General features: G+C 55.4%; 2 protein-coding genes across 8 annotated transcripts in view; both read right to left on the bottom strand.

Annotated features, from left to right (window-relative positions):
• Nucleotides 1-8,506, bottom strand: part of SMIM41 (small integral membrane protein 41) — a 100,947-nt gene extending 92,441 nt beyond the window's left edge. For all 3 annotated transcript variants that reach the window (XM_032492902.1, XM_032492900.1, XM_032492901.1), the window contains exon 1: nt 7,894-8,506. In XM_032492902.1, the coding sequence (XP_032348793.1) occupies nt 8,039-8,314 (276 nt within the window). In that variant the 5' untranslated portion in view covers nt 8,315-8,506 and the 3' untranslated portion in view covers nt 7,894-8,038. The remainder of the gene's footprint in view (nt 1-7,893) is intronic.
• Nucleotides 8,507-9,727: 1,221 nt separating this feature from the next.
• ATG101 (autophagy related 101) lies at nt 9,728-16,066 on the bottom strand. 5 transcript variants are annotated; one of them, XM_032492892.1, is made up of 5 exons: nt 15,920-16,066; nt 15,524-15,663; nt 14,684-14,798; nt 12,630-12,901; nt 9,728-10,574 (listed from the first exon to the last, which is right to left on the bottom strand). In XM_032492892.1, the coding sequence occupies exons 3-5, from the start codon at nt 14,733-14,735 to the stop codon at nt 10,170-10,172; spliced, it is 729 nt and encodes a 242-aa protein (XP_032348783.1). In that variant the 5' UTR covers nt 14,736-14,798; nt 15,524-15,663; nt 15,920-16,066; the 3' UTR covers nt 9,728-10,169. The 5 variants fall into 5 exon arrangements, with proteins under 5 accessions (XP_032348783.1, XP_032348786.1, XP_032348787.1 ...); XM_032492895.1 differs by lacking the exon at nt 14,684-14,798 and having other exon boundaries at nt 12,630-12,956; XM_032492896.1 differs by lacking the exon at nt 14,684-14,798.
• Between the last annotated feature and the right edge of the window lie 89 nt (nt 16,067-16,155).

Here is a 16,155-nt window from a genome sequence, read left to right as displayed (position 1 = left end):
CCCTTCATTCATTCAACACGTATTTACTGAGCACCTACTATGTGCCAGGCACTACGACAGTCACTGGAGAAGCAGCAGGGAACAAACACATTTGGCCCTGTTCTCTCGGAGCTTACGAGATGTCCGAGGAGAGACACGAGACGTGTAACTGGACATGTGGATGGAGACTCCCAGGGGCTGTGGAAATGCCTGACAGGGATCCCCAGGCCTTAAGGAGGGCAAGGGGCCAGCCGAGAAATGGAAGGAGGGGTGGAGACAGCTTCTCAGAGGCCTGGAGGACATGATGGAGCTGGACAGAGACGACGAAGAGAGGGAGCAGAAGCCCAAGTAGGAGCCTGAGGACCACATTTTGGACTCCGTCTACGACCAGTGAGAATCCATTTTGAGGGCTGGGGTGGGGGCATTAGACAGGGAGGAGCTTGACAGGCTACTCCTTTTTACAAGACCCCTCTGGGGCCCGTGGAGCAGGGTGAGCCAAGAAGCACCAATGGACATGGGGGCTGCGTGAGAGGTGAGACTGGTGGCTAGAGATGGAGCAAAGCTCTCTAAAAGGCAAAATGGACCACATTTGGTGATGTGCAAAGAAGGAGAGGGGAGGACAGCTGCTGGGAAGGAGGTGGTACCATGCCCTGGGAGCCAGACAGGCTAGGAGTGAAGATGGTGCGCCAGGAGCAAAGGTCTTCCTCCATGACTTGCCGCCCCTCTAGCTCATTAAGCTCCTGACGCACCAGCCTCCTTTTGGTTCCTCAGACGCACCAGTCTCATTCCCACGGTAGGACCTTTTGACCCACTGTCCCTCTGGCAGGAACACTCTGCTCCAGCCCTTATTCTGGCTGGATCCTCCTCACTGGCCAGGGTTTGACTCAGATGCCGCCTCCTCCGGGAAGCTTCCCATGACTACCTCCACCTAAACAACCCACAGGTCTCCACCCCCTTGCCCTGTTGTATTACTGCCCGCAGTTACCTCGTATATTTGTTCACACATTCATTAAACGTCCCCTCCCACCAGAACAACGGAGGCTCTGAGAGCAGGGGCCTGTCTCATTTACCATGTATTCTCCTGTGGCTGCCAGAGAGGCTGCTGAGTAAATCACGGCAGAATGGGCCAATGTATTAATGCCGGATTCAGGACCTGGGTGAGGGTGGGGCTGCAGCTCTCAGAGGCATGCATAGAGATAGTGATTTCAGCTCCAGGAGAGGGGGAGAGCACCCAGGGCAAGAGGGCAGGGCAAGAGGAAGGCTTCCAACAGTCCTGAGGCATGTGAGCCCTGGGCAATGAGAGAGGAGGTGCTGGCCAGGACCCCCAGACAGAGGTGAGACAGGGACAAGGGACAGCAAGTCTTGCCAAGGGCATGCAGAGCTGGGAGCTGGGGAGCCTGGATTCAGACAGGCAGGCACTCCAGGGCCCAGCCTCCCACACGCTGAAGTCCACACCATCTCAGGAGTTTCTGAGATCCCATTTCACAAATGACAGAGAGGATTTCAGTTACCCAGTGAGTGGCGGACCCAGGGTGTGAACCCAGTATCACTCTGGAGCCTACAGTCTCAGCCTCCCCTCTCCACGTCCCGGAGCTTCTTTCAGAGCTGCCCCAGAAGCCATGGGGATGGCTGTGAAGAGGAGGGAGAGGTGCCAGGAGAGCAGCTGAGATAAGAACAGAAAAGCAGGTTCAAGCAAGCATCCAGAGGTAGATCTTGACCCGCCAGAGCCAGTGTAGACAGAAGGCAGGCTGCAGAGGAATGAGGAGTGAGCAGGAGGCCAAGACGGAAGGAGGATGGGGGATGCACAGCAGAATGGGTGACTTTAGAGCAGTTTAGCTGTAAAGACGAAGCCAGACACAGGGTAGTAACTGGAGGAGCCCTGGGTGCAGAGGAGGGCTATTTTAAGATGCAAGAAACCTGAGTGTTTTGAAGTTGGAGCCAGCAGGGAAGGAGCAGTTAAAGGAGCATTAAAGAATCAAAAGTGAAAGGGTGGGGGTGCCGAGGAGGACAGTGCATCTATGGGGGCTGGGGGAGGCGCCTCTCCGGGGACACATGGGAAAAGCCCCTGGCTCCAGAGGAGGTCTGGGGACAGAGTGGAGGGAGTTTGTCCGATGGCATCTCCTTTCTGTGAGAAGTAGGAGGTGAGGGTATCTGAGCAGAGTGTGGGAGATGGGGGCAGGTGGGGGCAGAGGCAGGGTTGAGAGGGCATGGTTGGCAGTAATCAGCATCGGAAGAGGGAGCTGGCCAGACTCAGAGAGGGTCCTGCAGGGTCTGGTGACCATTCTTGGTGCCACCAGTCCACCCAGGGGTGAAATGTTCTCTGGGGGCACTCAGCAGCCATCCAGGGCTGAGGTTCCACCAGGAGGGCCTTGCTAGCTCCTCTTCTGCTTCTGCTCTGCCTTTTAGTGGTGGCCTGCCAGGGTGGCCCCCTCAACCTCCTCCTTTCTCCCCCCAGCCTGGTCCCTTCCCACAGTTCCATTTTCTGTCTCTAGCAACACCACTGCCCAGAAGTCTCTGTGCTGAGCCCCAGCCTTATACACTAATTGTCCACCTTGGATGTCCCCGATGTGCTTCAAACTCAACACATCAGAACTGGACTTATTGGCCACCGTCTCTGCCTGCGACCCCGCCCCCTCCCCCCACCGTCTGCAACAGCCATGTATCTGTTTATGCCCACCTTCTGTTCTGTTCTCTCCAGGACAGAAACGGGCTTAGATCTGGTGAGGAGACAGTCTCCATCCTTTGGGCCCCGTGGTTTGGGGTGTCTGAGTAGAGAATGTGATCGAGATCTAGAATATTCCGTGCTCGCAGCAAGTTCGTCAAGGTTAGGACAGTTTACAGCCGCTCCTGTGGTTTGGCCCGAGGGACCTGGGAGAGGGCCCCCGCCTTCCTGATAGATCTGAAGCCGACACCCTGCCTCACGTGGAGGCTGAGACTAACAACACGCACATTTATTGCACCAGGCTCTGCGCCGGGCTCTCTACACGGGTGGATCTCATTTCGTCCTAAGGAAAGATGCAGTAGCTTGGCACTGCTTTTCCCCACTCAAAAGAGGAGGGACTTGAGCCACAGAGGAGTCAAGCACTTTGCCCAGGTCACATAGCCAGGGAAGGGTGTGCCAGCACAAATCCAGCCGGTGATGTCAAGTCCTTGCTCCAACCACCAGACTACCCTGCCAGAAGCTGACACAGGCTGCAGACCCAGCCACGGGAGGCAGAGGGGCCAGGCTTGCTCTCACTGTCAGACCTGAGTCAAAGCAGGCCTGAGGCCAGAACTACCACTGGGCTTTGCAGTTATGTGGGCCAATAAATTCCCTTCTGTTCAAGCCAACTATCTTTTGAGTTTCCTGTAAATTCAGACCAAAAAAATCCTAACTGATAACACAGCCCCTCACTGGGTGGCAGGCATCACCACCCCCTCACTAATTCAGGACAGGAACTAGGGCTTTGTTCTCCTCCCGCTTCCCTCTCCCTCATCTCTCACACCCAACTAGTGACCAAAAGCCTGAATCCCAAACATCGCTTGGATCTGTTCCCTTTCTTTCCATCCTAGTCCAGGCCACCATCATCTTTGCTGGGTTTGGACCACAGCCTCCTGGCTGTCTCTCTACCTCTAGCCTACTCCCACCCACAGATTTACCCCTAATTCCCTAAAATTCAGATCTTACCATGTCAATTCCTGGCTTAAAACCCTCCAGACACCTCACTGCCCCCAGGGTAAATTCCACTCCCTACCAGGCTGCTACCCCTCTGGTCTCACATCCATTCACACTCCATTCTACCTACCTGCTTCAAGGGCACCTCCAACCCTACACCCTTCTGTACCTCTGCCCAGAACATTCTTCCTCCCCTTCTTTGCCCCATAAATGCCCGTTCAGTATGGCCACCACCTCTACAAGCCAAGCCAGTCACTCCTTACTCTTGGCTCTGTCAACGCTGGACACTTCTTATTGTCTGCGTTAACTTCAGTCTTGTGAACAGTGCTCTTTACAGGACTGTGAGCTCCCTGAGGGCAGGACCTCTGTCATATTCATCTCATCCCCAGCCCCAGGGACCTGCCCAGCACAGAGCAGTCACTCACTAAACACTCATGGAAAAGATGAATAAACGAAGCGTTCCCAGGAACGGGGTGGGTGGTTCTACACCTCTCCTCTGGGGATGGCCACCTTTGGAGAAAAAACTAACAGTAACAACGTTACATGATAATTACAGTGTAGAAAGCCTTTTGTCTACAGACAAGCGTACTCCATATTTGATTCTCATGACATTGTTACCTCCATTTCATGGATTAAAAGACTGAGGTTCAGGAAAGTTCACAATGTAGAATTCAGTGCACACGCCCACAAAATCCCCTCATTTTGAGGCACAAGCTCTGTTAAGACTGTGATCAGAGCCCCCCAAGTATCAACTGAGTGGAGCGGTGTTCTTGCCCTCACTGGCCACAGGGGGGCAGCCAAGTGCTGGCGTGTGAGTCACTACCCCACCTCCTACCCACCCACTCTTGGAAGGATTTGGATCTGGGTATGGAAGGGGAATAGCCAGCACTGAGAAGAGACCAGGGGAGATGGGCTGCGGTTGCTATTTCAGGATCTGCCAGAAACATTCCAAACTGGAGGATGTCCCAGGGGTACCACTAATACCAAGAGTCAGGAGCCGGAAACGTTGACTGTATACTCCAAACTTGCATTATCAGCATATTTAATAACAAGCCACAGGAAGTGATGGGACATTGCAGGGGCACCCAAGACCTCCAAATGGGGGACAATGATCCACAGCCCTCAGCAGGGACAAGTCAGTGGCCTGTAAGACCATAGCTGCCCTGCACCAGAGACGGGACAGGTGTCCTCAGAGGCCTGGCAGACAGGGGGCGTGGCCAGCATTTGCCGCACTGAGCATCCGGGGTGTGGCCTCTTCAGTGCCCAGAGGGCCCATTCATTCCTGGAGCGCCAACCTCCCAGACCCACACCATGAGCACTTCAGGAGGTTGGATGGGGCAGATCAGAGAAAGCAGCTAACGGCAAGCATCCCAGGTTTAGGTCTCACCACAACCCAGGTTTCTCCCAGGCTGTTGTCTGCACCACACATGGATCAAGGCAGCAGGCGTTCCCCATGGGCCAGAGGGCTGGAGGGAGAGCTCTTTGGGAAACAGACCAGGCAAGGCTCCGGAATCTGTAACAGATAGCCGCCCCCATCTTTGCTGGGAAGGGAGCTGCACCATGTGGAAGCCAAGGAATAACGGCCCTTTCCAGCTCAGGGTGAGATCCAGGGGCTGCAGGAAGGTTAAGGCAAGATGTCCTCCCATCTGTGGCCCCAGCCTTTCTGTCAAGGAAAGTGCAGGCTACTGGAGCTTGCTGGGGTCCAGATGCCTGGCCTCCCTCCATGGCACTCAGACTTGCAGCCATTCCCCCACCACTCACTGTCAGCCTGAGAGCCTGAGATGGCGGGACAGCAGCGCCCATTTCTCAATTTTCTAAATTCTTTTCCTCCCCACTCAGTCTGACAGCCTTGACCAGGGTCAGAGTTCCATGGCAAGTATCTCAGTATCTTCCCTCAGGAACACTGAGGTCCCTAGCACATGCCACAGGCTGACTCTACAAGCACTGAGCTGAAAGGGAGACTAAAGGCAGGAAGTTGGATGAAGAAAGCCTTTACCTGCCCCTTCTTTTCTTCCCTCCACCCCAACACCCCCAGCCCTGCCTGAGTGCCTGAGTAAAAATGATACTGGGGCACAACCCTTCCCTCCAGCAAATCTCTTTACATCCCTGACACCACCCAGACTTGAACCCAAAGGCCAATCCAAGTCATCACCCTGACCTCTGATCCCTCTGCTCATTCCACTTGGATTCTTCTCCATAGATGTATATTCCAGCTGACCCTCTGAGTTCACCCCCTCCCTCAGCCAGGAAAACTGAGCCCAGCTGGCTGAGGAGTTGCTGTGGCATCTGGAAGGCCATTCCCAGCAGCAAGAAGGTATCTAGCAAGGCCACTAAGAAGTAAGAACAAGAGGGAGGACATGGAGGTGGGGGAAGTAGGGGTTCCAGCCCCAGAAGCCATATGCCAAATATGTGTGAAGGGTCATTCTTTTGGGAAGAGAGTCTATATTTTGCATCAGCATCTCAAAGAGTGGTGAGAAATCAGGGAAAGGGAGGACAGAGCAAAAGGGGCCACCCAAGGAGTCCTTCTCACTCAGGGATGCCGCCCCCACCCACTGAGCTCAGAATCAATCAGGAGCCCCAGGGACCATTTCCAGCTCTGTCATTCACGTCATGTTACTTTCTTCTCTCTGAGCTTTCCCATTTGTAAAATGAAGGGTTCACGGCGGACATGGAGACTGTCAGCTGGGGAAGGAGAAAAGAGCACAGGATGGAGATGGGAGAAAGGATGGAAAAGCAGCAGAAGGTATGGGGCAAGGTGGTGGGTGAACCCAGGTACAATAAAGAGGGGGAATTGAGGACACAGCAAAGTGAGGTGGGGACTGTCCCTGGGTCCTGCCTGCTGTCCTTGTGCTGGGAGCAGTCACACACACACACCCACACACACACCTCTCACTGCCCTGGCCAGCCCTTTCTCCAAGGGGGTGGGGGCGGTGTGCCTGAGGTGAGAAGTCCACAGCTCAGCAAGGCCAGTGTGGCACAGCTGCCCAGGATTAGCACCAGATCCTGGGCTGCTCTGAGCAGAGATCACACGTCGTCAGCTTCACAGCTGCTTAGCTGCACCCTCCCCACTCCGGCCCCTTGCCCCTCCTCAGCCCCTCCTCACACGCACTCACTCCCTTGCGCTCACTCTGGTCTCGGCCAGAGGGAAGCTGGGACCCTGCCTCTGCCTGCCGCTTGTAGGCAAGGGAGGGGCTCGAGAGTAGGAGGGGCAAGAGAGGTCAGAGGCACCTCCAATGAACAGCCCCACCCACAGAAACCTCGTGGGACCCCCTAGGTACAACCCGGAACAGAGAGGAGGGACAGAGAAGACTTCCCTCACCAACCCCTGTGGCTCTGCCCAAGGCAGCCTTGGCCTAGAATTACCTTGTCTTTTGGCCACCCAGGCCCTTCCCTCCAGATGGCTCCTGTCCTTGGAGAGACAGAGGCAAGAGGGCCAGATGGACACCCCACAGCTGGGACTCCTCAGCCCCAGCTTCCTGGAGCAACGTGCTCCTGAGGCCCCTCAGCTGTTAGGAGCCTTGTCACCTACCACACACACACACACACACACACACACACACAACCCAAAGCTCCTTGCTCTGGGCTACATGCATCCTGCCAACTTGCGCAGGGTCTGGGGGAGGAGGCCCCATCCCCCAGGGTCATCCAGGCCCCAGGCTCTGCACTGAAATTCACTCCCATCCCTGCCTCAAGAGGGAGGCCACAGTGAGGAATCTTACTCAAATCCCCTCCAGGGAAAAGGCTTCCAGAAGAAGAGAAGGAAGCAGAAGCCAGAGGCCTGGATTGTCTGAGTTTCTGTGGAGGTGTCTCTCCTCAGCCTTCCAGTGGGATGGGCAGTGCTGGGGTGACACCAAGTTGGGCCTTAGTACTAGGTGGGGCTGGAGCAAAGTTGGGTGGCGTGGCTGCAGGGAAGAAGGGCCTCACAGCACACTGTGGCCCCTCCGGCCTCCCTGCTCCATGGTCTGTCCTGCCTCCCCCGCTCCCATAGTAACAGTGATCTAGAAAAAAAAGCCTTGGGTTGGGGCGCCGCTGCTACAGGAGAGAGAATGGGAGAGGGAGGGAGGGGCAGCCTCTTCGCTCAGATCCGGCACACCTGGGGTAGCTGCAGGCCCCACTCCGTGGGCTTCCAGAGGCAAAACCAGAGTCGCTGAAAAGCTGGGGGCTCTGTGGCTGCGCCCAGAGAGCCGAGCCAATACGAAGGCTACGGCCTCCTGCGCCCCGAGTCCGGCGCTGCGGCTCTCGCCAGCGAGGGCTCTCACCTGCGCGTGCGCGCCAGCATCGCGGGGGTGGGGGCGCCGGGGCTCCGTCCGCCGCAGCCGTCGGGCGCCCGGGCCGCTCCCTCGCAGTAAGGCGCGGAGTCCGCGGGTCGCCTGGAGGCTGCGACCCCCGAGCGCAGCCGGGCGTCTAAGAGTCGTCGTCGCCTCCGCTGGCGCCGCTGGGCTCGGCCTCCCGGGACGCGAGCAGCTCTCGGGCCAGCAGCGCCGTCAGGCCCTGCGCGCGGAGCAGAAGGCCGCCGCCCAGGAACAGGACCCCGCAGAGCACGAGGAGCGACAGCACGCCCAGCACCGCTGCCTGCACGGCGCGCGGCCCCTCGGGGGGCTCCGGCTGCACCCCCGACTGGTTGCAGCAGGAGCTCAGCCAGGCGGCTTGGGCTGCGATGCCCGCCTGTGAGCCGTTCATGCTTCGGTGCCGGCTGCCCAGCTGTGCTCGGGATCGCCAGATGTGCGAGAGTCCCGGCTGGCAGGCGGACGGGCGGACAGGCTGCGACTGCGTCGGGGAGGGACCCGAGGGGCGGATCCCAGGCGCTCTGGGCCCCCACCCCTTGAGCAGAGCGCTGGGGCCCTTCCTAGACAAAGGGCTCCTCCAGTGCAGCTATGGCCCACAGTCACGGCGGGCGCTGCTGTGCTTCTCGGCCCAAAGGCTCACAGACAAACGCATGCAAATCTGGCGCATGCACCCAACCAGCCAAACCCAGGAGTCCTGTCCCCAGGGCTCTCCCTCCCGCTTGGCAAAAGAAGCAGACCTTCCCTCAAAACCCTGAAAAGATCTTCCAGACCGCACCCCAAATGCTGGCTAGGGTGCTGCCCCCGCTGAGTGGGACACAGGACCATCTTCAATCCTGGGCTCCCTATCCCTGGGCCAAAGACCAATACTGCTAGGTGGCCTAGGTGGCCACTTGGACAGGAGGCGAAAGAGCAGCCTCCAGAACCTTAGTGATGCGTGGCCTTTCTCATCCACCATCCCCTCGGGAGCAGGAAGATGGAGGGCAGGGGGCACTTTAAGACCTACCCCCACCCCTCTGCTCATCAAGGACTTGCTTCCCATCTCTTAACCCCTGAGGACCTCCGGAGTTCTCCAACTCCCCAGTGCCCCAGAGGTCAAAGGTAGGACATTACAAAACCTGTCATGAAATAGCACACAGCCAAGAGCAGCCTGGAATGAGAAAAAATATGCCAACACCTCCTGGCCATCCCTGCACCTACATGCTCCAGGACAAAGGACAAGACCCCCAATCCACTTCTCCCTTAGCACCCCTGCTTACACCCAGTTCATTCAATCTGGTTAGAACTGGCCCAGATGTAACCAAAAAGCATTGTAGGGGGTGGGAGGGTATAGCTCAGTGGTAGAGCACATGCTTAGCATGCACAAGGTGCTGGGTTCAATCCCCAGGACCTCCTTTAACCACCCCCCCCCCCACAAAAAAGCATTCTAAAATATGGAACAATAAAAAGCACACAAGTGTGACTTATTAAAGCAATGTCCTAACAACGGCGAGGGCCAGCTCAAACTGGAAGGGTCACTGGACACTGGACACGTGAGAGCTGGCCAATCGAGAGAGAGAGACCAAATCAAATGAGCTTTCTGGTTCAAGTGGGGTCTGGGTGTGCTCAATGAATAGAGAGGAGAGATCTTTGGGGGTGCCTGAAGCAAGACCAGATAATATAAAGGACAAGGATGTCATAGCGTCCTTAGGAAGGGAGGAGAAATACCACAATCATATCCCAAAGCAGCAGATCCTGATCTGTGTCCTCATTCATGGGACTGACTGTGGTCACACTGCTTCTGTGAATGTCCAACAAAGTACGAAATCAGTCAGCTTTAATCTGTCTTTAATCCCATCCACCCACTCCTCTCATCTTGGAATGCTGCCCTCCACATACCCCCATGTCCTCATAGGTCTGCCAGAAGTGTTCATGTTTCAGGGCAGAACGCCAGCCAAGGGACATATGGCTCAACCTAAATTCACATTCTCAATTTTATTCACCATCCTAGTGACGACTCCTCTGTACAGCGAAGGAAAGGGGACCCCCCCACCAGGGGAGCAGAGAGACCATGGAGGCCAGACTTGACCCACAGTGAAGGTTAAGAGGATGGCCAGAGACTGGCAACCACAAAACAAGGAAGCCAGCAGTGGCCCTTCCAAGTCTCATCAAGGACCCAGAGCGGGTTCCAGAGCCCCTAAGGGCCTAACAGTATGGTCCTCAGAAGCCAAGGTCCACAAGCCATCAAGGCGCACGCAAGGCCCCAGCAAGGCCTAGAGGGCTAGGGTGTCTTTGATGAGCCTGCGCATGGTGGTGGTGACAGAGGAGCCCAGGGCGTCGGTGATCTGGAAGGAGATCTTGTAGAGGTAGGGCTGCACGTCCCGCAGGCCTGTGTCAAACACATTGTCCAGCTCGGACTGCGTGGGCATCTTGGGCAGGTACTCGTGCCGGTTCATCACCTCCACGATGTTGATGATCTTCTCACAGAGCTTCTCGCCCACCTTCTCCCGGCAGATCTGCCGCTCCTGCTCCGTGGCCAGGGCCACCACATGCACCTTGACGGTCCACACCTCCCAGGGGATGCACTCATCTGAGAAAGGCCAGCGAGACTTCTTCTTCTGATAGAACTCCAAGGACATCTGCCCCAGCCCGTCGCCCCCGGAGTTGCGCAGAGCATCCTGGGGAAGGAGGAGCAAGACACGAGCAGGCCAAGGCCTCTGAGGGGCTCTCGCCCTGTGAGGGCCTGCTTCCTATGCCCCAGGGAAGTGCTCTCCTGGATTCATTAGTCCTTCAGAGAGGGCGGGGAATGAGACCCAGAGAGTAAAGGATTTGTGTGAAGTGATATAGCAAACTGCTGGCCTAAAATGGAGTGGTTCAAGCAAACCAATGAAATCTGCTCACCCCACTCCTCCAGCTTTGCTCAGAATTGATGTCTTTAAACCCGTATTCTGGGCCACTCTACACATACAGTCCAGCCCCTTCCTCTCCACAACTCCGGGGGGCAGGTACAGAACCTCCGTTTCTCTGAGGCAGAATGAGGCTCAGAGTCCTGGCAAGTTACTTTGCTAAAGTCACAGGCCAGTGGATGATGACTGCACCAGGGTTTGAATCCAGACTATCTGACTTTAAATTCTTGCTTTTCACTTTACAAGAAGGGACCTCTTTCTCCTTCCACAACCCCACTCCTTTGGCCCCCATCCTTCAAAACGTTTTTTTTTTCCTCCAAAATCACCTTCTCTCCAAAATTTCCTCCTCTCCAGGCAAACATTATCTGCCTTCTCCGTGCCCAGTTAAGCCCAGTCCTACTTCATTCACTCAATGACAACCTTAACTCACAGTCTCTTAAAGAAAAGCCCAGTGATCCCTGATTAGAAAGACAGAAGCCAAGGAGCAGAAGTGGGACGTGAGGGGAAGGACAGACCAGACCGGCCTGCTTCTCCCTCTCTCCTCTGAGAAGCAGGTGGGACCACCTGGTCCAGTACCTCTGCCTGTCCCCCCCATAGGGTGTGGTGGCCACACACTCCTCCCAGTACAGCCGAGACCCTAAAGCACCTTTCCATCTGCGGGCCAACCCAGAGGGTAAGGAAGCCTCTCTCAAGTCCTAAACTGCCCATCAAGGAAGGAGACTCTTCTTCATGGACAAACCAAGCTCACATGACCCCACTGACAGCAATACTGGCTATGACTTCTATAAGCTTCCTGCATGCCGGCCTCAGGCACTTGACAGATGTGGCTCATTTAATCCTCCCGGTGGATACGCCCTATGAAGTGGGTATAATTATCATTCTAATTTTACACACAGTGAATCTGAGGCCCAGAGGAGTGGAGTAACTTGCCCAAGGTCACACCCTTGCTGGGTGGTAGAGCCTGGCTCCAGAGTGTGTTCTCTTAACCACTATGCTCCACACGCCTCTCACGGGCATCTGGAGGACAGAGGGCTGAGAACCACTGCCTCCTTTGCAGGGGGATGGGAAGCTCTCTCCAAGCTCCAAGGGACCGGGGGGCTGAGGGGTGGGCAATACTGTGGCCTGGGAGAGGGGTCACCCCCTGCAAGGAGCGTGCAGTGCCCAGCACAAGGTAGATGCTCTCTCAACTCATGACAGACAACCCTCCATCTCTGTCTGACCCCAGGCAGGGCACCTTAAAAGAAATTCCCTTGGTTACTTGAAAATCTAAAATGACACATTCACTGAAACAGTGAAACACTGAAACCTCAAATGAAGATAAAATTAAAAACCACACCCCTGGTCCCACCTTCTGAGGCGACCAACCTTAGCAGCCTGGTGTGCCCCTTCCACCTTCTCTGCACCCACACAGGCACACACAAACACGCACCAAGCTCCCCAAGGGATGCTCCACTTGGATGACAAGTGCCTCAGCCCAGCAACCCTCCCTCTCTGGGAGTTTCATATGGGAAAGGCCCAAGTGGAAGCAGAGGAAAAGAGAAGGTGTCAGGAGAGAGGGCTGTGGAGTCAGAGACAGGGTCAAGAGCACAGGGGCAATGATCGCCCCAGGAGACCTGGCCACCAAGGCCTCCTGCTCTCCTTCTTCCTCAGTATTTTTACAAGGCCCCCTCACTGCCCCCCACCAAGCTCTCCCCACCCAGAGGAGCTCTGAATGCACCTTCCTGAAAGAACCTGACCTGCACACCCAGGAAGGGGAAGTTGGTCTGACAGCAAGCCAGGGGGACAGCACCCAGGGAACACCCGCAGCCCACCATTCCACCCCCTTACCCTGAACTCCCCGACGACCTTGCGCAGGGCACGGTCCAGCTCCTCAGAGGAGACACGCACGTAGGTGAAGTCGATAAAGTCGCAGTCAACATCCTGGGTGCCCACGGTGCCAATGGAGTAGGTGCCCTCCTTCTTGTAGTGGAACTTGCCTGTGCTGCGGTGCAGAAGCACCGTGTGCAGCACGGCCAGCATGGCCTCCTCCACCTGCCGCCCCTCCACCGACACCTCCAGCACCTCCGAGCGACAGTTCATCTTGTAGCCAGTGGCCCACACTGGGATGGGGACGAGAGTAAAGATGGGGGAGCTTCACCCCACCCAGGGGCCACCCTGCAAGAGGAGCCAGGTCAGAATGCCAACACCTTCTGAACGATCTGTGTGTTACCTGTTCACTCCCCTCCAGGCCCGGCCCCGCCTCACCTCGCCTCCACACCCTTCTCTGCGCTGCAGCAGCACGTGCCAGCCAACAATCAACAATCCTAGACTCTCGGGGTCAGAAAGGAGAGCTTCAATTTTAGTGTATGTGCTGCCAAAGTAAGCATGGAGGAGAGCTTCAAAGTTATCAATGCAAACAACCAGCCAGGGCTTGAATTCCGTGACGGTATTCAGTGCATTTTACAGCACCTGCACACCATGCAACACCTGTCAGCTTCTACCCTTAAGAAGACTCCAGGATAGAGGAGAGATAGGCAGGTAAACATTACCAGAGTGGTGAGACTACACAGTGGGACTAAGAAGAAAAGGAAGATTGGAATTTGATTCCCTGGGACCCTGAATGACCAAATTAAGGCATTTGGACTCTGTCCTGCAGGCAGTGAAGGGTCAGTGCATCACTGTCCAAGATCAAATTTGTGCATCTGAAAATTAACTCTGGCTGATGGGCAAAGAATAACTCTTCACTATTTTGGGGTCACAAACTGCTTTGAGAAGTCAGGAAAAGCTAAGAAGACTAGACTTTAACATCTGACTGACACATGTACACACCAAATCTCGCACATTTCCAGGGCCATTCACAGGCTCTTGCTAAAAATTTGTCAATCTAAGATAGAAAGGGCTGGGCAAGGAATTCAGTGAGAGGCCCCTACAGTAGTGACCATTATCGAGATGGCACAGTGGGTTGTGGGAGAGTGAAGTGCAGAGTGTGGGGGTTTTCTCGTCCAACCGTGCTGGGTTTGAATCCAGGCTCCCCTACATCTTGCTCTGTGACCTTAAGCAAATCTCTCAACCTCTCTAAGTCTATTTTCTTATCTATAAATTTGGATCGCTGTGAGGATTAAATAAAATAACACATGTAAAACACAGTGGAATAGGGGTTAAGAGCAGTGACTTGAAAGCCAGACAGCCTGGGCTGGAATTCCACCTCTGCCAACTGCTCACTGTATGATCTTCAGCAAGCTGCCTAACCCTACATGTCTCAGTTTCCCCAATCTATAAAAAGGGGACGTTAACAATAGCTACCTTGAAAGGGTCATCTGGAGGATGGGATGAATTACATCTGTAAAGCACTTAAAGCAGTTCCTGACAAGCAGTAAACACTCAGTATTAGTTGCTATAATTATGACATCTTTTTTGCTGAGAGATGATGCAAGGCTACAGGACAGGACTGGTGGAGAGAGTGAGAAGGAAAGAACAGACTTAAGAATCAGACCTTCAGAAGTAACTGAGTAGGAGCCCAGAGGGAGAGGGTTCAGCTAACACACCTCCTCTGACAGAGAACTCACTACCTCTCATAGCAGGCCACTTCATCTTTAAACAGCTCAATTCAGTTATCCTTTTTACTGAAGGAATCTGTCTCTTAGTGCTTCAAAACATTAGTCTTAGTTTTGCTATCAAGAGTCACACAAAATAAGGGGGAAGAGTATATATAGCCTAGTGGAAGAGTGCGTGCTTAGCATACGTTCAATCCCCGGTACCTCCATTAAAACAAATAAGCAAATAAATAAACCTAATTACCTCCCCCCAAAACAAACAAAAAAGTCACAAAGAATAAATCTCATCTCTTTTCCATAAACAAGCCTTTCAGATAGTTAGAGGCAACTCTTCCATCACCCCCTTACCTCTTCTACTGGTTAAGAGTCTCCAGTCCCCATAAACAGGCCAGCTTGACATCACATCTTATCTCCTCAGGATCTGGCAGCTCTCTTGGAAGTGTATTTGTTTGTCTCTGTGCCCCTAAACACAGGGCAACTGTCCTCAGATTGCTCAGAAATCAAGCTGGCTCTGCCTGTCACTTGGCAATCGGCCCAGAGCTACCTGTACTATCAGTTAGCTTTTCACATATGTTAATCTTGTCCAGAGTCTCCAACTAGGCAGACAAGCCCTTGAGGGCAGGGAGCGTATCCTATTCATTGCTGGAATCTCAGTACCTGGTTCCTAGTACAAAGTAACTGCTCAATTCATCCTGACCCAGGAATGGTTGCTGGATTGGTTTCTCCTACACTCTTAGGCTGAGCAGGGCGCTCTTGCTCATTTCTGCCCTCTAGTTAAACTCAGTCTAGCTGTTTCCCATCTAAAAACTTCTAGCTCTGGTCCGGCTCCCCTTTCTTCCACAACTTCCCCCTCTCGTGTCCCAATAATTCCCAAACAAGCCACACATCTCTTCACTTTTGCCCCAAACCCAGGCTCTTCCCTCATTCTCAGCGCTATGCTAGACTCCACTACTCCAAGAAGTCAGTACTAACCAAATCCAGCCTCCTTCCCAACGCAGCCATCTTTGGTCTGTGATGAGTTCATCTGCTCCCTCACGCCCGCCCCCGATGAGCAGGGGAATTCTCCGAGGCAGGGCCTGGGCAGTCTCGTCCCTTTGGTCCCCCCAAGGCCCAGGTCTGCAGAGCACAACAGGAGAGGCTGACGCCTTCTCTGAGCCAGGCTGGAGCCCAGAGCACCCCCATTCTCACCTTACGAGGGCAGGCTGGAGCGCCGGTCACTCAGGCTGGATCTCGCCCTTCCTCCTCCTCACGCCCAGCTACGCCCTCCGCAGGTGCGATCCCCGCAGGTACGCCAACCTCCGCGTGCGCGATGAACCGCAAGAGATGAGCTGAAAGCAAAAAACACAAAGTTATTCGGCTCCGCATCAAGAGACCCCGGCGGGACGAAGGAAGGCCTTCCCGCCCGGGTCGGGTTTCTCCTACCGCCGCTCCCCGCGAACCCCCACGGTGCCAGGACGCGGGAGGAGCGGACTCCTCCAGGTCTCGGAAGCGGCGCCCCGCGCCCAGCCTGGCAGGGCCCAGGAGATCGAGGCGCGCCCGCCCTCGCACGGAAAAGGGAGGCAAGCGGCCAGAACGGTCCCCTACCTGCCGGAATCCCGGTCCGGGACCCGCGGGCCACGCAGCCGCCCTACCGGCAGACGCCAGATCCCCTCGGCAGGAGGCGGTGCCGGCGCCGGAAGACCTGCCCGCCTCAGCGAGCCCGGCCGGTCCCACCGCCCCATGGGCCTCCGGCGGGGGCGCCGGCACGGCTGGCCGAGCCCTGACACCAGTGCGGCCGCCCAAGTCGTCTTACCGCCACACAAGCGGACAAACAGAGACCT

Source organism: Camelus ferus, chromosome 12, assembly GCF_009834535.1.
Source record: "Camelus ferus isolate YT-003-E chromosome 12, BCGSAC_Cfer_1.0, whole genome shotgun sequence".
Lineage (NCBI taxonomy): Eukaryota > Metazoa > Chordata > Mammalia > Artiodactyla > Camelidae > Camelus > Camelus ferus.
The sequence above is the reverse complement of the archived record's forward strand: the minus strand, read 5'-3'. Positions and strand labels throughout refer to the sequence as shown.